At 34.8% G+C, this 24,939-nt stretch overlaps 1 protein-coding gene across 1 annotated transcript in view; it reads right to left on the minus strand.

The window, feature by feature from the left end:
• LOC101878983 (transcription initiation factor TFIID subunit 4-like) overlaps positions 1 to 24,939 on the minus strand; it is a 149,559-nt gene that overhangs the window by 68,616 nt on the left and 56,004 nt on the right. Inside the window, exons 11-13 of the mRNA XM_034072803.1 lie at positions 19,235 to 19,365; positions 17,198 to 17,323; positions 7,511 to 7,567 (exon numbers count right to left, since the gene is read on the minus strand). Of these exons, the coding sequence (XP_033928694.1) occupies positions 7,511 to 7,567; positions 17,198 to 17,323; positions 19,235 to 19,365 (314 nt within the window). The remainder of the gene's footprint in view (positions 1 to 7,510; positions 7,568 to 17,197; positions 17,324 to 19,234; positions 19,366 to 24,939) is intronic.

Below are 24,939 nucleotides of genomic sequence, written 5' to 3' on the forward strand. Positions count from 1 at the left end.
CAGAAGAGGAACTGGGAAATCAGTCTTGACATCTTCCTTGTGCAAATTGATCTGATATATATATGTATCTATATTAGACACATAAAAAAGTTTTTTTTTAAAAAAAGGAAGTACCACTGCATGCATTCCTCACTGCCCCTCCTGGAACCTCTGGATGCAATCATCAATACTCAGGAGAAGCAAAGCCAAACCACCGCAAAGGTGGAAGAAAACAGTTCCCTTATCTCTTCACTGAGCTCTGTTGTCTAGGCACCCAAAAGCAATTAGAAAAAGGGGGCCACCACTCACCACTTGTTTAACAGTGCCTCAAAATTCAACAACAGTACCACTGGTTATTCCTACAGACATGGAAGGAAAACTGCAAGGGACTTGAACGGCTGCAAATTCTCGTGTTACTTTCCTGCAGCTGAAGTCAGACACCACTTTCATGAAACTCATTTTACAACAGAAAGCTGCTGCTGGAGTGTTTTGGTGAGATTCAGAAAAGCAAAGTCACCTTCAGCTAAAGAAATCCTTTACAAAGAGCTTATGCCATTTTAAACCCAAGTTCTGGAAATTCATTTTAGTAGTCCTGCTGCTTTATAATGAGAGACAACAAATCTTTTATTAGGCAGGACTCCATTGTAAGTATACACTCTGGAAGTCAATGTAAACCACAAGGATGGATTTACCCTTCCCTAACCCCTTGTCAGATTTTAAAAAAAATGAAACCCACCTAGTAGAGCAGAATTTGTAACCCATACTCCTTTTTTTGACATATTAAAAAAAGCCCAACAAACCAAATGTATTTTGCTGTCTAACCTCTAATTTGAAAATGAGTCTTGATTCTTCCTCACTAGTTTTATTTGAGCATTAGAGTACATAGTTACTTAAAATTTTGTTGGCGAAAAGTAACAAAACAAAAAATAAAAAAAAAAAGAAACCTGAAAGGAAAAGCCTTTTTATATAAGTCTATACAACTTTTACTTGTTTAATGTTCCCGAATTCTCAGTCACATGGGAACCTTTTGGTAGCAAGGTAAAATAATCATTATATTTCACTTGCATACATTGCTGCTAATGTCTCAAATAGCAGAGTGCATCAGTACAAATACAGTTGTCATACAAAATCTAAAAGAAATTACACTGTTGCTGTGTTAATTCAAAGGCTGCTATCTTTCAAATACCTCTTCTAGACTGAGACATCACCTATACAACAATACCTGACTAGGCAGCCTGCCTTCTTGTTCCTATCTCCTGTCCCATTTTGTTTCACGTTAGCTCCCGTTCTCAAAAATACGCAGCCTCACTCATCTGTGCTTATAAATGACCCGCATATAACGACTCACAATTCTGATATGGCTCTTTGTGAGGTAGCAAAACACATCAATATGACACTGACTGTCCTCACACGGTGCATTCAAATTTGTGCATAACTCTAGTGAGGGAGTAAACAAAGTTCTAAAACTTTGTTTTCTAGATAGCAAGTATAAATAAATATTAAAATAGTGTTCTTTGTATTTTAAAGATGTAAGAAATATAAAAATAGTCTGCTACTTAAGAAGGGCTGTGTATTTAGCTCATATATCAGTAAAACAGCATTTGCTTTTAGAATGCTAAAAATAACAGTTTTTATCAGTCACAAAAAATAAGCATTCACATTAACTAAGCAAGAGCTAGGCAGCATGTCTACACTAAAATCTTGCATCACTGTGGAACTCCACCAACATGATTTTGTAGAAGGAAATTATTATGTTTGAGAGGATTTGATTTAATTTAGATTTCTACTAGACTAACCAGGTAATCTTGGGTCAAGCTTGGATTAGAGAAAAGGCCAAACCTAAAATCTAGCCCTTGACTCAACTCTAATTAATATACATTTCGCTCAAGCAGGAATAAACCAATTTGACTCAGTTGGAAAATATTATTGCCATCCCTTTGATTCCATGGCATTTTTCCATCAGTTACCCAGTTTTCTGACTCCCTCTACTGCAAGGGTAATGCCACACTTCATCTTCAGCCAAACAACTGCCATCACTTCTGCTCTTAGCACACAAATCCAGGTTGGATGTGTTCGATTTTTTCTGCTTAATAGTAAGACTACTACTGCCTGAAGTTCTTCCGGATTTGTAGATTTCATGACAGGGTAACACCTTATCCTTGGAAACACAGGAAATACTTTGTCAAAACCCACTGTCTTTAAACTAATTTGAAACTCTGAAGAGCTACACACCAAGATTCAGATGTAATAAGTTTATTACTGATTATAGATCTTCTTGTTTCTTCAGCAGCAGTATTTGTATATGCAAATGTAATACTAGTCCTCTCCTGTCCTTCCCAGAAGTTCATAAACAACTTCAGTTGTTCAGAATTTGTGACTTACCAACTTACTGTAATGTATCTCTACATCTAAAGTAAAATCTACTCAAAAGGAAAAAATCCAGTTAAGATAAAACAGTAAGCTTGATAATGCAGCAGGATTTTCATGGAAATATTTTGACTGATAATGGACAGGACTGCTTCTCTCTGAAATGCAAGTTTAATACTAACATATGAAGTTACTGCAACAACTTTATGACTTCAGGAAAATCTTGTACTCTAAAGCCAAATCCATGGCAGTGTTGAATGGGCTTAGACAGTACCAGAGCAGTCTAAACACTTATCTGAAGCATTCTTCTGGGTAAAAACAACAGACCTGCAGTAAAGGGAGACTGAACACAAAGTAGCTCTGTTATCTAACCTTCTGCATGTATTGACAAAAATGCCTGCTTTCCTTCTGCATCACAGTTATAGCTTTGGTAACCTGATGCAGAAAATTATCTACAGAATAACTCAGTTCTGAGGAATCGTTATTGCCTAGATGTTGCACTATGATTACTTCAGGTATCATATTCCTAGCTTTTCCTTCTTTCCACCTACTGACCCTCAGATGGGTTACAGAGCTAACTGAAAATTTAATTTAAACTCATTTCTGTCAAAGTGCTCCATTCTCAGTGGAATGTTTTATAAGAAACACTTTTAAAAGAAGATTGTTGCTTTTGAATCAATATTTTTATGTCAGGCTTGATAAAATAGAAAACTCCTTCAGACTTATCACAAGAGATACTGCATTACTAGTACAATCTTCAAGGACTTCGGTTTTGCAAAAAAGGGGAGTAAACGAACTTCAAGAAAACAAAATACTTTTCATTTGCTTTTCATTTTCAGTAACACCTTATGAAAAGAGGGAAACTGCAGTAAACTGTAAGTATTTTAAAAGAAACCACTCCTACTGAGTTGATACATAAATATTAATGTGGTGACAAGAAGTTATTTGAAATGAAATTGTTTTCATAACCTATTAAATATATGATGCTGGAGTTACAGTAATTTTGCTAACTTTTTTTATGTGGTATTCACAATTTCTAAGGCAGTGTTAGGGCCACAGAAGAAATACCTCATACACTGTACATATTTCATTCTTATTTTTAAACAGAGAAGGTTCGTATGGCTTCCTATAGACCTCTATATGCTCACAGTCCAGATGTTTTTGTGCATCTAACTCAGAAAAGGATACAGTTCAAAATGTGAAACACAGCTGAGTGAGGCTCTTGTTACAGAAGACGTTGCAGAACCAGGGGAATGACAGCACCCTATAATACTGCAGTGGATACTACCCCTTCTGGAAGAATGGAAAATACCTGCCCCTGGTCTGCTTCTGGAAGAGGTGAGGACTTCCAGAGCTCCCAGTCAGTGTAACAGCCAGAACAGCAACCTGCCTAAATAAATTTCACTGTTAAAGGACCTGATCCAACGCTAAGATGGGATATCTGTGCTGACAAAGGCTTATAAAGGACTGTCTTGTGTCTTCTCTTCAGATCATTAGGGCTTTTGTTATGAATATCAACCAGTCTGATATTTCGCCTGCATGGTTAACAAGTACATCTGAGAATAGATTCAACTGAGTGTTATCTAAACTGATCTAGGTTCTGGATACATGCCCAGGCATTTATGGTGTCTGGTTTAAGTTTTTATTATTATGCAATGTTGCTGGTTCGTGATGACACAAAGATGTTAACCAAGTTAATCTTTAAAGATCAAACTAAACTACCTGACTTTTAAATTAGAAGATTTTTAGCCAACAGACATTGAATATGTAGAATAATATCCATGATGGAATGGATGTTTAGGATATTGCCTTCCCTGACTTTCTCTTAAATTGTTTCTATTATTAATTACTAGGTGTTGACTCCATTATTCCAAGTTTTGATCTATTCCTCCTATCTGTTATATGGCCTGTTTTATGACCTATTTAATGACCTTTTTACTGGAAATTAGAGAACTCGTAATTTCTTTAACTTATATTTGTGACTTTTCATACTTCCACAGACTAAATAAATCAGTATATTTTCTAAAGTTTGAATCTGAAAGATCATGCAACCTGAGGTAAGCACTGCTCACAAATTATATTATTTCTTACATTAAACTGTACTGAAATTCAAACACTTCCAAATTTGTGTTACAAAACAATGCAACAACTAACAGCTGGAGAGCAACATTTTTCCTAGAAACAATCTCAATGTAAAATATTTTTCACTAGTTTATTATAGAGATTTACAATTAAAACTATCATATAATGTCCACTGACAAAAAGCTGCACCAATTTAGAAGTGTGAAAGTAAACAGAGAGTTTTAAGCAATATAAATGCCCACAGGCACATTCTCTTACTGCTTTCACTCAAGTCCATTTGAAACAGGTTAATGGTAAAACAAAATAAGTCAAACTGAAATAAGAGTGGGTTTGCACTGACTGAACTAAAACAGTGCTAGTCTGTGTGTGAATGAAACCTCACTGTTATGTCTAGTCTCCATAATAAGACCATATGTAGACAGACTTTCTGTTTGTTTTGGTAAGTATTTAAACACAATTTAAATTGGATTTAAGCCAGTTTGGTTTAAACAATATGTAGAATGGCTGAAGACTGGCTAATAAATGAAGTAAAATGAAGTTACAGAACAAAACATAAAATAATTTTCACCTTACTATTAATTTTTAAATATGTTCAAAGGACACAGAAATCTCCCTTTACATTTTCTTGATGACATCAATAAGCAAGAAGGGCACTTCTTAAGGGCGTAAGTTCAGTGAAAGAATTCAAACTTTTTTTTAATTAGGAAATAAACCAGAGTGTTATGGAATGGAAAACCCCAAAATATCCATAAAGGAGAATGTTTTGGAACAAAGCTAGTTTTTATTTCCCCTTTATTATCCTATTATCTTTGTGTTGGTTCCTTTATTTTGCATTCCAAAACAATGCTTTCTAGAGTTTTTTCAATGTTTCCACATTTTTTTTTTCTTAAATATGTAAAAGACTTTCTTAAATACTTTATAATACTTCTTTTGGTATTGTGCTTTCTTGCTCTGATTTTTGTCTTCATTAAGTATCCTGGACTATATTCTTTTTTTCAGACTTCTTATATTTGTTTTAGATGGTCATCCATTTCTACCTGGCACAGAAACAGTTTTGAAGAGAACAGGTTCAGGCTGTTTTAATTTTTTAATTTTTTTTTAAATTTAATTTTAGCCATGGCAGTACAATCTGGGACATCCCCATACCCCTTCGCAAAAGTGAATGCAAAAGAATAATTTTTGTTAAATATATTGGAATATTTCAGGTGAAAGTCTCTAAAGCAGTTGAAGAAAGAACTTTAGAACACTAATTACTAAAAACAGAGACATGCTTATATTTCTTATGGTTTCAAACAGGTAGAATGAAATTCAACTTCAGAGAGAGGCATGGTGCCAGCAAATTATACACTTTCATTAGAAGGGTGGGAAAAAAGGCAGGGCTACTATACAAAAGAATGGGGTGCAGCACTCATACAGAAAACCTAGTATTCATTCTGCATTTATTCGAATATGTTACCATATCCAGGAACACCGCTACTTTAAAATTACATACCAGTTTGATCTAAGCATTTTTAACTAGGTTACAACCAAAATATTTGCTATCGCTTCACTAATACCACTATTGCCATGACTCGGAACACACTTCATACACTTTCATTCACATCAGCACAGCGTCACTCCCTCTAGTGGGTAAGAAACAGAGCTTACAAAGACAACCCGAATTTTCATACAAGAGAGAAGCACTCCTGCTGCTACACCAAAAGCAACCACACTTATTGGAGTGCAAGACTTCCATCCCAGCTACAGAGTGAACCACTCCGACTACTAGAAAAACGTTTAGTAACCCCTGTTGTTTAATTTGGCTTCCTCAAGTTTCCAGTGGCCAAAAGTGAGTTACCATGAATGCAAATATTGTGGCAGCAAGAAAAGCATTAATTTCTAGCTTGTTTTCACTTCCAAACAGCGTGGTAGTTTTAGTTCTCAGCTCAACAGCAAGTTTTACTTGCCAATAAGTATTTCACAAACCTGATTCTTCCTTTGCATACACTAGATAGATACTAAACTCAAGTAGTATTAAAATCCTATGTCTTTTCCTGCCAAATAACTTACTTCATCTGAATACTTGTTTGACAAACACAGCTCTGGAAACACTAAGGCACAGTCTGATGTTTACAAGAATTCATTTCAGTAAATCTTACTACATAATCACATAATGAAAAGGAAAAAAGAAAAAAAAAGACATCTGAATATGTACTTGGAATTTTTTTGACTGTTATATGCTTATATATATAAGATCTCTATAGCTAACGGAATTGTAGAATACTGCCAATAGGCAAACAAGACAGGAAGAACAGGTCAATACAAAAAAACTTGTTATATGCACTTTTCTGTGTATGTTACTTTCTAATGTAAGATTATTATGTCCTAGCATATATATCCAAAGAAGTTGGCTAAAAAAACCCAGCATCAGTTTGCTGCAAATCATGTTGCAAAATTTTTAAAACAGGAATGACTATCAACTGACAGATATTTTACTCTAATTAAGTTACAACCTGACCCTAAAATGTGAGATGCCTTAAGCAAGGGACAGCTACTCTTACCTACAGCAAATTAAGGTACTCATTAGTTCACAAATTGTTACTCTTCAAATGACTTATCAAAACTTCACCTGAAATTATTTGGTAATGTTTAGATTGTTGTAATTTAGACTGATAAGTAAACAGTCCACTGAATCACACCACAGAGAAAATGTCTGGCAATTACATTACTTGAAAGACTATTAACAGAATAAAATTGTTAAGTAACACATTTCTGAGAAAGTGACATTTTACAAAAAGACAAAGGCATACATTTTTCCACCAAAATCTAGTGCTGCTGTCATCAACAACCCAACAAAAGCTACAGCTACCTAAAATGGAAATGAAAATGTAATGTATGGAAATATTCTCTTATAAAATCTCCTTAGGCTTCACATGTATTAATGTATTAGTTTGCAAACATTAAGATCAAAGGCAAAGCAACAAATACATCCTAAAAAGTTTTTAGTCAGATTTTTATTAACGATACACAAGTAGCAAGGCATAAAAAATTAATATGTTCAAGCCTTGAAATGTCAAGTGTAATGATCTCTAGCTCTGCTTACCTCCTTTGCTTTTTGTTTCAGTCTGGCTTGCTCTGGGTCTTCTTGCCTTGAGCGACTCTACATGTTTAAAAAAATGGGGAAAAAAGGTTAACAGATGGTTTAAGAACCCCTCATCTGTTGCAGTAAGTTAAAAAATAACAAAGAAAGGGGAACAGGATACAAGGTGTCAAAGATGGGATGCTTAAATTCACAGAAGTGCAATTTTAAACCTGTAGGCCTTACCCAAAAGACTGTTAAATATTCAGTTGCAAGTAAGATCTACCCTTGGTTTAAATTAAAGAAAAACAGAACAACAAAAACAATAAGAAAACCAAACAAACAAACAACAAAAAAACACAACAAAAAACCAACATGTTTTTGTCAATGTTAAAGTTTCCATACAGGTTAGATTTCAATTATCTAACATAAACAAACTCAAGAGCAGAAGTTACATGCTTTCCATTACCTGAATTTTTAATTTAAACTCTGTACCGTTACTTATTTTTAAATTATCTACTCTTTTCAACTAAGCTTTTATTCAGCTGTTGGTAGAGAATGTGGAGAAACAGTTGTAAAGTCACCCTGCCCACGAGGGCATAATACAGCTGTTATTAGCTGTATGAGCTTACTTTGAGTACAGCGTACAAATATGCTTAAGTTAAACTCATTCACGCACTACTAATATTATAAAGTTATCATTTTTAAAACTGGAAAAACATTGCCAAATGGCAACTTTAATATTTTCATTCAAAACCAAGAACAATAGCTCTACAATACCATTAAGAATAACTGCTTATTACAGTAGCAATACATAACCGTACATTTTCTTGCAATACAAACTGGTTTACAACCATATGTTAAAACGATTAACTTCTTATTTATACTCACTAGGTATACTCAAATTGATGGAATTCAAAACTTGAGACATAGATAATATATACATTATACTTTTCAATGGCAAGATTTGTCAGGATTCAGAAAAGGTTGCATGAAAAGCTGTAAGAAGCTGCAATAAAATCTGTGACATCCACGGAAAACTATTTTCCTGATACCTTAAAGATGTAATTGTTTTATTTTGGCATTTCTTTGACATTTAAAGTGATATCATTTACACAGCTCCTAAAGGAATAATCTCTATGCCCCTTACTATCTACATTTACACAGCTCCTAAAGGAATAAGAATCTCTACACCACTTCCTGTCTACCTTTCTCTGCCTCTTCTCTGGTGAAGACAAACCTAAAACTTGACAGAATTTCAGCTTGCAAACTTAGGGTTTTTTTCCCTGCTGTTTAAATTTTTCATAATATATTCTGCTCAGAAATTTTAAAAAATCCATGAAGAAAACCAATGGGAGACAGGTTTTAAGGGTAAGAAGATGTACAGTATTGTTGATACATCTGGAGAGAACCTTGACTATGATCTGGCATACAGGACACCAGTGACACTGAATTCTCTATCCTCTTTTCATGTTTGTTTGGGTTTTTCCTGAAGTAGGATTATTTTTCAGATAATATACCATCCATATAAAACACAGTGATGATAAAACACAGCCAAATTAAACAATAATGAGATTTTTAGATATGCTTTACTATTTTACATACTTTCCACTATGCACATTAGCTTCATCTTCCACCACCATCTACAAGTGATTCTGTGCCTGTTGGTATAAAAGGCAGTTTGACAGGATGGAGTAAAGTAATGACAAATTAAAATCTGTAGGTAGATTAGACTCTCAATGCTGTAGTTGTGCCACCCAAGAAAGGAACTCCAACTTAACGCAGACTGAGATTCCTTCTAAATGCTGTGGCCAGACAATAAGAAAAATTTAGATAATTTGATCATAGCAGGTGAGTAGGAATTAGATGATCTTTTAAGTCTTTTCCAACCCAAACCACTCTGATTCCATGATCTAGTTAACATTTAAAGAACAAAAAGGCATTTCATTTAATATGTAGATCTGCCACATCTCTATTCAGTACAGCAATTACTAAGAATGTGATTATGTTTATACCTCTTAGGTTAAAGCCCAAACAAAAACTCCTATTCAATGAGTTCCTTATCCAGGAAATAGACTTAGGTGTTTATGAAATGAGCTGAATTAGGTCCTTGCTCTGTCATTTTGTGATGACAGTTAACTGTTGTGTGCCTCAGTTTCTTCAGCATGATGTATGGAAAATCATATTTAGCTCTTTCACGGGTTTTGATGATAAATTTATAAATGTACTATGAACTTCTATTGCATTCTGAGTCTCAGTGAAAGCAGTACAGAAATAAAAAGTGTTGTTATACCACTGTATGAAACTGAATCATTTGCCAAATGCAAAGTACAAGTTAAAAGCACTTCAGCTTAAGGAGAAAACAGGGTGTCCTGGGAGAATCAAACTAAGACTTCTAATATTGTTATCAGCTTTTGACAAGGAAGTTGTAGAAAGTAGTTGTAGTTGTACAAGGCAGAATCCTGGAAAACACACCAGATCTACACTGTGTTTGGAGATACTGTAAGAAAAATTAAAGCAACAGGTGCAAAGTAACACTGCAATTTCCTGGACTCTGTAAGAGAAGGAACAACTCCGAAAGTGCTACAGCTTATAACACATATAAAAGTTGGGGTCTTGCCCCAACCCCATTCTAGAAACTGACCAAATAAAAGTAGATCTGGAATTCATGGCACTCTGAAAAAGCAGAACCCAAAACCAGACAAAAAAAAAGTATGATCTACTCTGTGTAACCTCCAGCTCATTTGCAGTAAATAAATAATCAAAATTACTGCAAAGGTGAAAATAGGTCCTCGGCTTCTGACTGATATTAAGTACATGGAATTTTTCAGTAAGGAAGATTTAAAATACCAGGTGATGTTTAGGTATACAAACCCAGATGGAAGGTGAAGGTAGAACAACTTCTATATTCAGAATAATGCAACAAGTTTCTAGTTCTTGCTTGAACCCACACCAAGTACCCTTTTCAAGGAGCTTTGTTTCAAAAAATAGAATCCCAACTTTACATTGGATAAGTTATTACTGGTAAAACTAAGTAAAAAAAATAAGGCATTTAACTGTCATTTTCTGTTTCTTTTTGTGTTACGACACATATTAATACTTTGTTTTTTTTAACAGATTGTTAAGACTAAAATACCTTCCTGCTAACTAACATGTCAGTTTAGAAAGCAGTAAGGTTTAGAAATAAAATCATCAGCATATGGAGGCTAAAATGTGTAAATGTATAAACAAAGACTACTTACAAATTCTTTATGATCTTAAGCAAATTATAAAAGGCTTCTTCAAAGCCAATGCAACACAGATTAAAGCAAATATAAGCAAACAAAAATGTCAACCTTAACAGAGGTATTTAGATAAGCTTTAAAAATGTCACTAGCTTCTCTTTACACTCCATTCCACATATAAGAGTCTTTTCCTTTCTCTGAAGAGTTTGAATAATTCTGCTGCTCCTCAGCTCTTGCAGTGCTTGTTTCTGTGCCACCATTTTCACTCATCAATTATGTTAACATTTTATACTTCCAACAAGCTCCTTACTAATCATTCTTTTCTTTTGAAATTTCAGTTTAAATTTTTTTTCAATATCTTCTTGTTTTCTTTTCTTGTTTCCTCCTTTCCCTCTAACATCCAAATCTTAACATGCTACAACTCACCTGTTTTTTTGAAACAAATTTTTCAAAATAATTTAATATACCAACGCTTCCTTCTTCTAAAGCTTTGGAAACACCCACCAATCAGTGAACCCCCCGACTCAAACAGTTAAAGGACTTCATTACAACTCCTTTCCTTTCTGTTCTCTAATCTTCATGTCTAGATCTATAAATAAAGCTGGGTTTGTGTGATATATTTTCATGTTGCTGAATAAGCAACTTTATAAGCAAGGTAGCTTCCCATTATCATTTTAGAAAAACCTAGGACTGATCATAACCATATAATATACTTTTAATACATCAAATGCCATCTCCTACTAAGAACTTATTAACCAAACTAGGTTTGTTAACATTACTCCCAAACACAAGCCATTTTTATTAGACCAGACAGCCTGATATTTTAATTGTTAAGAATGAAAATGCTTTGTGTTAAAGAACTTGTTATCTTATTTATCTGAAAACTGCATAGATCACATTAGGCCTATGAAAATATTAGACTTTCAAAGTATGAAAAGCAGTGTATGTTAAATGTGCATATTCAAAACACACTAGAAATACGGGGGCTCATTTACATGTTACCAAACTTCATAATGTTCCAAACCTCAGCTTTTCCCCTTGCTTGTTTTAAGGAATACCACAAAGACATCTAATGACACCTGTAATAGTGTAATTTTAAGAAGGGGACTTTCTAATTTAAGAAAATTCTATTAAATACAAAGTAACAGTATTTTTTAAAGAATGGTATCTATTATGCACATACTACTTAAACATATGCAGCAATTATTTTTAAAATTGGAGGGTATTTTGTGTATCTATGCAGCTGTGCAGACAGCCCTTCTGATGTATTTAACTGTGACAATTATCCAGCATTTTGTTGTAATTTGTAATGTCAAAGATGCTTTGTTACAGATGTTGTTACATTTTTTGTCCCACTAACAAAAAAAGTTTCTTACCAGATTTATAAGGATTTCAAAGTCTCAGCTTGTTAACCCTGTGTTAGAAAACATCTCACAAGATCTCTCCTCCTAAATACATGTCTCCTGCATTTAGCAACACCTGATCCCAGTTAAGGCACTTACAACACTACTCCCCCTTCCCACTACATACACTGGGAGTCTTTAATGCTTCAAGTTCATCTTTTTTCATTAAATAAAGTTAAGAGTCACAACTGCAGGTGCTGTACTGTTGAGAGTCACTGCTGTGCCAACAGTTTCAATTTTAAACCTATTTTTCCCCATTGATGACATTAGAACTTCACCCACGGCTGTACCAGCTTATAACTTTCACTTTTAATTAAAGAAATTAAATTGGCAACATGAAACACTTTGCTTTCACATTAGCTTTCTTAATAAAAAGTGAAAGTTAAAAGCAGCATAGCTGAGGGTAAAACCCTATTCAGAGCTATGACCACAGTGAGGTGGAATGCAAGAATGGAGGTTTAAAAAAATCATTTATTTTAAAATCATTAAAATTGCAGTAAGAAATTTCTAAAAATTCAGAAAATTATCTCAACACAATAATTCCCTCTTTGCTCATTAGAATTGAGTTATAAGTTTCCATTCAGAGAGTACTTCTCACAGAAAACTGCATTACATCCACTGTACTCTCAGAAGAGAGGAAAAGGATTTAATTGGCATGAGACTGAACTCATCTATTGCTCCAAGAGGCAGCCCCTTCAAGTAAGGAAATTTGCATTGCCCAAGTTCAATGATCTCTCTCCAATAAAAAAGCCCTTCAGCCTATGGTACTATAAAGATCACTATCACCCATAAACACTAATTAACTTTTGCAAACACTAAACAATTTTCATTTACTTATGTAATTATTCTTTTTACAGAATAGAAATACAACTCTCGTAGGAGTTAAGACAAGACCCTAAAACTTGACAGGCTTGTGTTACTAATGCAGAACATTTAAAATAATAGACTAATAGAATATATATATCTATATTAGAAATGAGTTTTCAAAATTAATCTGATAATAATCATGCATTTAGCCTATTTGAGTTGATGAATTAACACAGTAATTCTACCATTATTCGCTTTATTATATAGATGATATAATAGAAAATATTTTTTCTGAAAATATGGGCAACCCCAAGCTGCACCTCTTCACTGTATTAAGTACTACCCTCTCAAAAAATTAATTCAGAAATAAAACCAACCAACCAAAAAAAAAATTAAGTACTATCTCCTCTTCCTCCTGCTGCTGGAAATATTTTAATTATTAGCCCAGAACCAGAACCTCATTCAGTTTGACACACACAGCCTGCATTTTCCAGGTTTTGGAAATAGCTATGAAAGCAGCAAGGAACATATCTTTTACTGTAGCAAGACCTGATGCTTTTGGGTTTTTCTTTTTAAAGAAAGTCCACACAGCACACACCATGTCAAACGTAAACTCCGCAAGTGATTTTAGTCTAGCTTTTGACCTTTCTGCAGTCTTAAGACTTTCCTTAGCTCTTTTTGCCATTTCCTCTACATCACCAAAGACACAGTCAAAAGATCTCTGCTTCTGCACACAAGTGGAAACAACAGCTAGTCGGTTCTTACTAGGAAAGCAAATGAGGGAGAAGAGCTGAGTGTCTCCTTTAAAGAAACTGCACTCAGTGTATCTATTCATATACAAGACAGCCCTTCCCTGTGACATTTTTATTTTACCCAATTATTCACTTATCAGGAAGATAATCCAGAAGTAACGGTAAATTGTGTGTTGCATTGCTACTATAGCATAGTATGATTTTTCCTTTCCTATCAAGGGAGTCTTCCCCCAAAATACCTCACTGAAATGCAAACATGAGTCACTCTTCTCCAAATTGTGGTATGAAGTTTCTATTTCTCTAGTACTTACCAGGCACGGCAAGTAAAATTTTGTAATATTCTTTCATTCAACACGCCAAATAATACTGTTATTTTGTTTTAAAGATACTCTTCTAGCTTCACACTTATTTTTAACTTGGACAGTGACTTTTCTCAGATTGGCAAAAATTTTAATTCCCTTTTGGAACCTAACTTTGAGTCTATTTCCAATCCAATTTTATCTCTTTCTCTCAAAAACATTTTCTGAAGCAAAACCAGCCCCATCTGGGTACCTACAAATTGTGCAAACACATTCTACTATAACAACTGAAAATACGGTTGCAGATCAATCAGAACACTAGTGACAAATTTTCTTTTCTCCATCTAAAGAAACCAACCCACTACCCAAAACAACAACAAAACCTGCAAACTCAATACTTTCTTACCCCTTGCTGAACTACAATGCAAAATTACCAAACTGGTTTCAAAGCTTCCCAAAGACTCATGCTGACTCCCATTTCATTTCAACCTATTCCTTTGTTTTTTCATCATCTTTTCAGTTGATTACTTTGTTAAGTTTGATTATATAATACCATCCATTCCAATAGCCGAAACATTTCTTTGTCTTACTCTTTGTCAAAAACCTGGACTTTGGCTGTTAACAAAGCTCCAAAGTGTAAATAATGAAAACAGAATTTTCACGGAACAGACAATAGATGAGATACCACTAGCAGGCAATTTTGGAACTCTTCCTAAAATTATTATGCTAAGTAACTTTAGAAGTACATTGCAAAATAACAAACCAAAACACGGACAACATAAAAAATTCTCTGTTCACCTGAAAGGCACATTAAGAAGCTGCAGTTATAAATAGATTAAAAAATCTGATTTTTAGATCTAAGCATCTGTAGAAAAAAATCAGAAACAGAAATTTCACTTCAAAATCCAAAGTTTTCTAACCTTCAAACACACAACACTGTCAAGGTGATAAAGATGCCATGACTGGAGAAAAGACTTCTTTGCATAGTGGGTATTTCAGTCTACAGAGACAGTTTAACTATTACCCCTTTTGCAGACACAAATATCAACCACCAGTCCACAAACAGACATGAAGTCTTTATCACGATTATCAGGACAGCTGGGGCAGATTTTAACTGCGTCCAGGTCATATCTGTGTCATTACAATTACTGTATTCTGTCCACAAAGACCTCAATCTCCTTACATCACTAGGCAAGTTCATGAAGGACAGAAAATTTTAAATCCTGAGTAAGGAATTAGTACATAGAAATTCAGAATAAAGATCTCAATAGTTACTGACATTATTGTATGGGTGGTCTTAAGTTTGAGCAGCACCCTAAATTCAAAGGAAATAATGAAAAATCTATCATTTCAAATAAAAAGTTGTAATCTGACCATATTTTGCCAAACTATGTCCTACATAAGTGCTGCAATAGGTTGTCAATCCTTCAGAACAGAATAACTGAAAGCCAGCTAAACAATGCAGAAAGAAGACACTATCAATGTAAATTCAGTTCCAAATCAGCATTTTCATTTAGATCACAACATTGCATCTCCCAAAAGGTTCACAAAACCTTTAACTTCTCTTTCTGAACATTCATACTGATCAATCAGCATTGCTTTTCGATGGCTACTTTGTGGTTTGGTTTTGGTTATTAACACCTTCAGATATTTTTCCAGTACACCATGTAGTTAAGCCAAGCTGCCTCCTATCACTTTCTGGTTATAAAACTGGTTTATGAATTCATTAATAAAATTTCTTCAAATAGGATATTCTTATATTTGTTTGTTGTAGAATTTTTTAATTTGCTCTGTCATCTATAGTGATCAAACACGTTGATCATATATTTACTTCCTAAATTTTTACTTCGCAGCAGATTATTCAAGACTAAAAGAAACAAACAACTCACAAAGATTATCAAATCATATAGTCATTCAGGTTGGAAGGGACAACAGGAGAGGTCATCTCATCCAACCTGAGATCAGCATATATAAGGCTTTGTGAAGTCAGGGAAAATGTTTTGAAGGATTACAAGCTACTGTATTTTCCTCAATGTCCATTAAAAACCACAACCAACACAACAAACAAGCAGCAAGATACACAGAAAACATGATTCATTAAGATGTATTCATTGAATGAAGGAAACGGGATAAAAAATAAATACCTCTTTTTTTTAATAAGTATTACTTATCTTTTTCAGTCTAAACATTTAAAGAGTATATACATTACATAAAAGTTTGTGGAGTATTTAACAATGTGAACAGTTGCAAATTAAGAGCGAAAATGGGACAGATTAAAGCAGCTATATTGAGAAATAAATTTCCGATATAAGCAAGGGTAGGTTATTTTTCTTGGTTTTTTTTTTATTTTTTTTAATACCTTAATATGGGAACACCAATGGCACAAAACCAGGATGTTAAATCTTACCATTGAGAATTAATTTCTTCTGTATTAAATCTTGAGAATATACAATAAATAATTCAATGAAAATACAATTAAAATCGAGATAACTAATATATAAAACTTATTTGCCGTTTGATAGGATATATATGATTACATTTTCAACTACAAACAGAAAGTTTTATCTGTACCTGTATGCTCCTGAAATAATCTTAGTTTAAAAATTCAGCCTTTGGAATTAAAGTTAAAAAAGAACAAGTCCAGAAGAACTGATATCTAATGGAAGACAGGCATGGATCAAGAAAATAATGCACTTATATCGAGGAGGAAAACCAAGAGGGACACACACTATTTAAATTAAAACAAATAAATGAAGAAAACTTTTTTAAAATAGGAGAAATCTAGTAACTCAGGAAGTAAGAAGCCTAAAAAAAAAAGATAAAAGAAAAAAAATCCGTAAGAGTTTACTAAATTGTGTTTAAATACCAGAAGGGCAGCCTAGGATTTTCAAATGGCACAGAAACCCTGGCATCTATTAAATTTCAAAGGCAATTGTGAAAATTGTTTCACCATGTTATTTTGAAAATGTTAGCCATTGTCGGCTATATTCCCAAGAACTCCTCAAATTCAGAGCTGTACCTTGAAAAATGCAGGAGAGTTCCAGCTGGATAGCTCTGTAGTCATCACAGATAAGATAGCATGACTTAACAAATTTAAGTTGTAATGTCACAACATCTTTTTGTTATAAGAAAAAAGTATTTATGAAACAGATTTAATGAAATTAAATAATTGTTTGAAGTCTATGAATTGTTTTGTAGTTTAAAAAAAATAGAGCAAAACAGATACCTTGGCAGCCTTCAGCAAGATTTCCCTCTCCTGTTCATCTTTCCTTTGCTTTTCTAAACGCTCCAACTGTTCAAAAAACTTTAATTGTGATCGGACATCTGTAGATTGTTCATACCACTCATCATCCTGTAAAATAAAACCAGCCTCTTATAAAGTGTTTTAATCAAGACTATGCATTTAAAGAAGACTATAGTTGCTATAACTTAAAGGGTTCCCATTGACTAACAATAAAAAAAATAAAATTAGCATTTTTTTAAGCTCAGGGGAATGCAACCAGCCTGTGGTTAATAATGCAGCTAAATTTGATTAATATCTAAGCAAACTGAAAAAACAAGGATTGATTTATCAACAAGAGAGACATAAAAGAGTTAAAGCAAACACTAATTAAAAATCTTTAGGATCCTCAACTTTATTGCTGAACAATCCTAAGTTATAGTATATAAGCCTGGTATTTGTACAATATACAGTTACCCGTATTTGTACTCATCTTGAACTAGTAACAGACATGATCAAGATGCAGCATTAAAAAATAAAGCATTAAAGCTAAAATTCAGTTGAAAATAAAGCCTCCAATTACTATTAAAATAGAGAAACTTTATGACAACTGAGAGCATGGAAGCCTTCCTAGGACCCAACAAACAGTAAGAATTTATGCCAACCAACAGGGTGAACACTCAGAATGTCAGTCAGAACAATAAGTTATTCACATTACTTCCATCATACTAATCTACTTAAAATTCTGCTTTCTGACTGTAATGCTATGAATCAAAGAAAATCATTAACCAAGAAATATACAGAAGACAATGAAAATTGGAGACAACACCATAGTTTTCCCCTAAGAACCTTTAAATGCATCTTTGGCTTAGCACAGGCTAAGCAAAGTGTTTTCTTCTCAGATGCCATCCTAGGGAGAAGGAAAGAACACAGCTGAAGAAGAATACTGGGAAGAAACAAAGAGATTTACTTTTAATCCAATTTAGTAGAATGTGTTTATCAATTGAAAGGAAAGATGTAAGTGCACACAGGCATAGTGGACTTTGGGTTTTTTTTAATCTGTTTTTCTATCACAGTAATGTTAATTCTAATAATAGATCCTAGTTAATTTTTCTCAAAAATGCCACATGTAATTAGTCAAACTGTGATTCAGGTTTGGGAAACAGGTGGGCAAAGGTACAGTCCAAAGTTTTTTGCCCAGGCTTTCACTCAAGGTTAAAAACAATCGAACAAACAAAACTCCAAGCAAAAGAGCCCCAAACCAGAGCTGTTCAATGTATATATATATGCTGCAGAAATCTAAACATGACTTAGACACAACATACATCAGTAGTTATTGTAATCTTGCTTTTTAAAGTTTAACAGCTATTAGCATCTTATTTAGGATACTTCAAATTTATCAATAAAGATGTTTGCTTTATTTGAAATTCAAGCTGTTTTGCAGAGTATTACTTAAAATTCCTCCCTGGTTTAATATATCTAAATAATTCTAATTTTCTTTAAGAATTCAATCACTAACAATGTGATCAGGTAGCATTTTATCTTGAAATGTTCTTTTTAAACAGAGCACAACTACTTAATTACAGTGCAGAACTTGCAACTTAAATTTCCCAATTTACCGATAGATTGGTAGCTTTTGTAAAAATCAGTATTTGTCACAGACAAGGATATGTAAATTTACCATAGATTCCTTTATATTGAAACAATTTTGATCAAACTGAAGGATACCTTGGTTAGAAAAGGAGACATCAAGAATCAACAATCCTAGTCACAATCGATGAACAGAAATAGCATAACAGATGCTCCATGCTAGACACTTTAGCACAGAAGATGAAAACATAATTCTGTCATACAGAAAGAAGACAGATCTGGCAAACAGTGCTATCATCCCACACCACCTTCTATTTGCTGAGATGGACAAACCCTCCTTTAAAACACAATTTGCACAGAGAATAACACAAAACATCTACCATATGTCATGAAAAAACAGCATCACACCGCATCAGTCTGTAACATACAGAATATCTTTCTTTGTACACTTACTTTGTACGATTCCATCCGGTGCTGGGTTATCATTGTTACTTTTTCTATCACTGTTCTTAATCTGCTTTGTGTTGCATGGGAAATAAAAGTAACCACTTCAGCTGGCACATCAGTAATTCCAAGTTTTTTAGCTAAAGCAAAAACAAAAGAGAATTAGCTTACCCCCCATAAAAAAAAAAAAGAACATAAAGTCACAACTTCATATTCCTGAACAGAAAAAATCTGCAGCAGTGTATTTATATGGCTTTGGTGATACATTCATGACCCCTTGAAAAGAGGTGTGACTACACTTTGAAGTTTGAAAGAGATATCAGAGCTTTTTTTTTAACCACTTAGAAATTTAAGCATAAGAAATTTCACCAAAGCTTATTCTTGTATATTAAAGCATAAACAATTTGAATTCTCAATTGTTCTACAAAAGACAAAGCAATTCCTTTATTTTCAGAAGCAATAGTGCAGATTAGTTTCAGTGTCGATGAGGCTGCAGCCCAAAGCATACTGTTGCTTACATACTTTAGCCTACCCTACTGACATACTAGTGATAATAAAAACTGTTTATGGAAAAAACCTAGTAATTAAATACAAACAAACAAAGTCATATTAACAACAGTTATTAAGAAACACCAGCTGTCCCCCAAACACTGCTAAAAGTAATATTTGTAGTTATTTGGATATTTGGTATTTTGTGCTAAGTTTATATGAAGAGCAAACTCTCTACAGTCTAATGTATTAATATATTAAGAAAACACCAGAGCTATGGAAATAAGATTATGGGTAACTCGTAAGAATTCCTAAATGCATCAAAATAATTCCTGAATATTGGATATAAATATGTGGATATTAATCTAAGCTATACTCCTACAAAGACATAGATGTAAGTAGTGCCAGTGGGACACTATTCTGGATAGAAAACTCTTTGTCCACACACAAATATAGATAGATAGATAGATAGATAGATAGATAGATAGATAGATAGATAAAAAAATCAGCAGTTGCATTTTGTATGGATTCTTGGACTTGGCCCACCACAGGGGGGTTAACACTCTGATGACACTGAATCAGTTTTCCACAAGACTTAAAAATGTTTGTGAGTATGCTTTTGATAGGTGCAAAACAGCACAGGAAATTCATTTGAGAATACTGTGGAACACGTTTCCTGAGTGGCTAATTACAAAAGTAATTCGCATGTGCAGGAGGGTTCCCCGATCTCATACAAACCTGAGAGGCTTAAGAATGAGTATTTGTTTTGTGAGGCATTTTATGGCCAAATTCAAGAGCAAGAAACCGTCACACGTCTAAAAAATGAGGGCGAACAAGTGAGCAGCGGTCTTATGGGGATGTGCACGTCTGTTATTTCCATGATGTGATCTGAGGCGAGCTGGCAGCATTCACCATCACCCTGGGCTTCTGTCAGCGCAGGGCTGCGGCCGCTCCATCAACGGGGCGGGGCGGAGGGTGCCGACACCGCCGGCTGGGGGCGCTGCGGCGGCCCCGCTGAGGTAACGCCGACAGCCTGGCTCAGTCATGGATACCGCGGCCCTCCCCCGCCTGTCTTCACCTTCATCTTCTGATCCACGGTGTCTACTTCGGTGCGTGTTTTATTGCATCACTACAGCACGCCATTCCCACGCTTCCCAGCACCCTATGCCATGTAATTCCGATATCAACAACTTCAAAGAATCATTAAGAAAATTATCTCTTCAGCTAACTTAAGCCACCACCGACTCCACACTGCATGTGTTACCTGAAGGATTTTAGCAATATGCACATACGCTTTTAAACTAATTTCTGCTTTATCGTGGAAATAAATTACATCTTTCTTGGCACCCAATTTGTCTCCTGTAATAAAGATGGAACTCCTCTGAAGCTGCTGAGAGCTGAACGCATAATGGAAAGCAGACGTTCACATTCAGATCCCCACGCTGTATCTGTAACTCATGCAAATTAAGTCCTTGAAGTTGGTAAGACTATTCATATTGATACAAGCTATTTGTGCAAGTCAGACTTGCAATATCAAGGCCTACTTGAGCATCACCATTGTGTTATGCAAAGATGTGTAAGCAAAGCTATCAAACAAAAAACCCTAGTATGAAAGGTAAAACGCAAGTAAGAAGGGAAATTTAATTAACTAGTATCCAGAAAACAGGTTTGAGATGAAATATTCTGCCAAGTATTCCAGGTAATGGTATGAATGAGTAATTGTTAAAATAATAATTCTTTGAATTTCAGCAGTGTAACTACAGCTACCAACTGAACACACACAATCCTTTCATAGTGAAGAACTATCACCACTTTGGGCTTTCCACAAGAAAGGTTTTCCTAATTTTAAATACTTTTGTTCTAAGTAAATTCAACCATTATATGGTTTGTCACTTATTCAGCTCATCAGAAATTCACCCATAATCAAGGGACTATTCTCTGAGATGACTGGTCCCTAAAGATTCTTGTCCTATATCCTCATCATCAGCCTCTTCAATATCCTAGCAACTTTCTAATCCTGAAAACCCTCAACACAGTATTTTAAAGTTCAGAAAAGTACCCAGAGGCCAGTTATAAACATAGTCCCTCAGGAGTGTTCACTGGGACTTTTCCTTTTTTATATGCGTCTCAGGGACCTGGAGGGGGAAGACATGAAGCACGCCCATCACGTCTGCAGCTGGCATCACACTGAGCAATGCCAGTCAGAAGGACCTGATGAATAGCCAACTAGAACTTCATGAAATTCTAGAAGGACAAATGCAAAGGAATTAACTCTATGCCACAATATGGGCTATGAGCTTCCTCTCAGAGCTGCAGCACTAATGGAAAGCACGAGAGTCTGGTGGTCAGGAGGCTAACCAGGATTCAACAGTGCATCCTGGCAACAATGAAGACTAACAGCACAGTAATCTGTATCAACAGCAAAATGGTAAATCAACAGTAATCAGTACATCAAGAGAACAAATTATTCCTTTAAACTCAGCCCACATCTAGAATACTGCAATCAATTTTGGGTCACCCTGTACGAGCCTTGAAAACACTTAAATCCCAGAAGTCACCAAGCCAGTTATGGGGTTGGAGCATATGGCTTATATGAGGATGATCTGAGGGTTCTTTAGCCTAGAGAAGTCTTAAGGGAGAGGTCATTGAGAAGATTGAGACACTCTTTACTGAGGATCCCTGAATCATAAACTGAAACAGTGTATGTTCTGACTGCATACAGAGAATTCCTCATTATGAAGATGATTAAATACTAGCACACTTTGCACAGAAAAGTTGTAGAGTCTCAAACCTTCCAGATTTTAAGACTCAGTCAGACAATACCCTAAGCAACCCTGGCTGTATTTAACGTTGACCCAGCTTAGAGCAAAAGGTTGGGTTAGATGACCACTTAAGTTCTCTTCCAACCTGAACAATTCAGTGATCCCTGTCCTCCTGCGTAGCTCCAGCTTCCTCCTATGCTCCTTACTGCACAATGCCCCAGCTCCCTCATACATCTAGGATCACCCCCTGGCAAGCCTCCTAGTACATATTTGTCCAGCTTGCTAGCTGGGTACAGCCTGCTCAGCCTGAGGACAGCCTGAGTAGTCTGTACAACAGCACTGATTGGTAGGCAAACAAAACAAAGGAAAAGGTTCATTTCCCCCTCAACTGGGACACACGGGGCTGCTATCTAGCTGCTGATTTATCAATGGATTCAAAAGTTACCTGAAGGGATAGAGAAGGCAGATGAATAGAATGTTCAATCACTCAAAGCCAGCTTTCTTTGGAAAACAGGCTAAGGAAGAAAGACTACAAAACAAATTTCCCCCCAAAAATGAATTAGTGTCAAGAAGCTGGACAGCAAAAAACCCAAAAAAGATACTTTTTAAAAAGTCAGCTTGTCATGCACAACATTTATCATGTTTGGAAGCATCATCACCTGTTCCCTGCTATAAATAACATTAGTTAAAACCCTGTTAGCCTAACATGTCAGAAGCAGGGTGCATTCCAAAGCTGTATACTACATGATGATTTGGCACCCTGCTTCAATAGCTGAATTGTATTTGGGGCAAGGATGGGAAAACTACCAATCTCATCTATGCTTGGAAAGGCTGGCCTACTTACACTTTCATTAACAGTCATGCATGCCCCTTTTACTGATCCACTGACCTAAGAGAAGTTCTCATACCACTGTTTACAGATCATCATCTTTTGCTTTGTTCTACTCAGAGAAAATGCCAAGCAGAAACTGAATCTATGTAAAGGGCTGAAACTGCTACCTTCTAGATGTTTCTGTATTACAGTCTTAGGTTGTTTCTTGGCTTTTGTTTTCTTTGCTGCTGCATTTCCTCCTTAGTTTAATCACATTTATAAAAATCACTCTGGAATTCTGTCTGCCATCAAAGGAAAATAATGGGTTGCCCAGGGAGGTTGTGAATGCTCCATCCCTGGTAGTGTTCAAGGCCAGGTTGGATGAAGCCTTGGGTGATATAGTTTAGTGTGAGGTGTCCCTGCCCATGGCAGGGGCATTGGAACTAAATGATCTTAAGGTCCTTTCCAATCCTAACTATTCCATGATTCTATGATATAAATTATAGTTTTAAGAAGTGTATATACACATATATAATACTTTCTATACTTAATTGCATCACAAAACACAAATATCTTCAATATATTATTCATCTTTCTAACCAGGTCACTAGAGAGTGGCTTCATCTACAGGTATTTTTATTTAGGTCCTAGCATTCTGGATTCCAGTCTTAATTGCACCATTTAACCAATACAATAGTAAGTCACAATATTTGCACTTACATATATACAGAAACATAAAACCCGAAAATTAGGATTAAAAAAAAAATCCTCCCACCTTAGTTCTACCAACAAACTGCTACAATCTGTCTTTGGTTAATAAAAATTGAACTTTTTTCTGACTTTTAGGTAACCTTCTTAACGTGCTTTAAGTTCAGTAATGTGGTCCTCTTAATTTGTAGTTTTACAATCAAAATTCTTCATTTAAAACACAAGGGCCATACACTTGAAAGTAAAACACCAAAATATGTGTAATTTGAAAAAAGTTGCTTGCTTTTAAATAATACATTTGTTAAATTTAGATATTTTTGATAACAAGTATATGCTTCAAGTTCTTAAAGTTGCTTTAGCAATACAATCCTGAACTTTTCCTAGAGCTATGATAAAAACATCATAAAGGATAAAAACAAAAATTAAGCTAGAGCAAAGCAATGCTCCAAGCAGTAATTTTAACCATTCTCTCCACTTGGATTTGAGGTTTTATAAAGACATAACTAAGGTCACATTCTTCATTCAAGTGTTCTCTCCAGATCTCTACTACACCAGAGCTGTACAAGACCATCAAGAATTGATGACTGATTGCATGAACACATCAATTCTTTGGGGCATGACTCAGTTTTTCAACACACCACCACAGGCATCAAAATCAACAAAAAAGCAGTCAGTTGAGTCACACTATCCTATATGAGAAACATGAAGGATAACAAATCAATACCCCCAAACTAAGCAAATTTCTAACCTGCCAAATATTTACACAACAACATGATAAAGATTACCTACATATAAGTTCTTAATTACATGTTTGGAAACTTTACTAGCAAACCACAGTTCAATCAGCATTTAATAAAGATCTACAGTATACAAGATGACATGCAAAGGAAGTGTAAGTTTTGGATTTTTTTTTGCTACAAATAAACTATAGTCTAGTTAAAAGT

The sequence above is a fragment of the Melopsittacus undulatus genome, chromosome Z (assembly GCF_012275295.1).
Source record: "Melopsittacus undulatus isolate bMelUnd1 chromosome Z, bMelUnd1.mat.Z, whole genome shotgun sequence".
In the NCBI taxonomy this organism is placed as follows: Eukaryota; Metazoa; Chordata; class Aves; order Psittaciformes; family Psittaculidae; genus Melopsittacus; species Melopsittacus undulatus.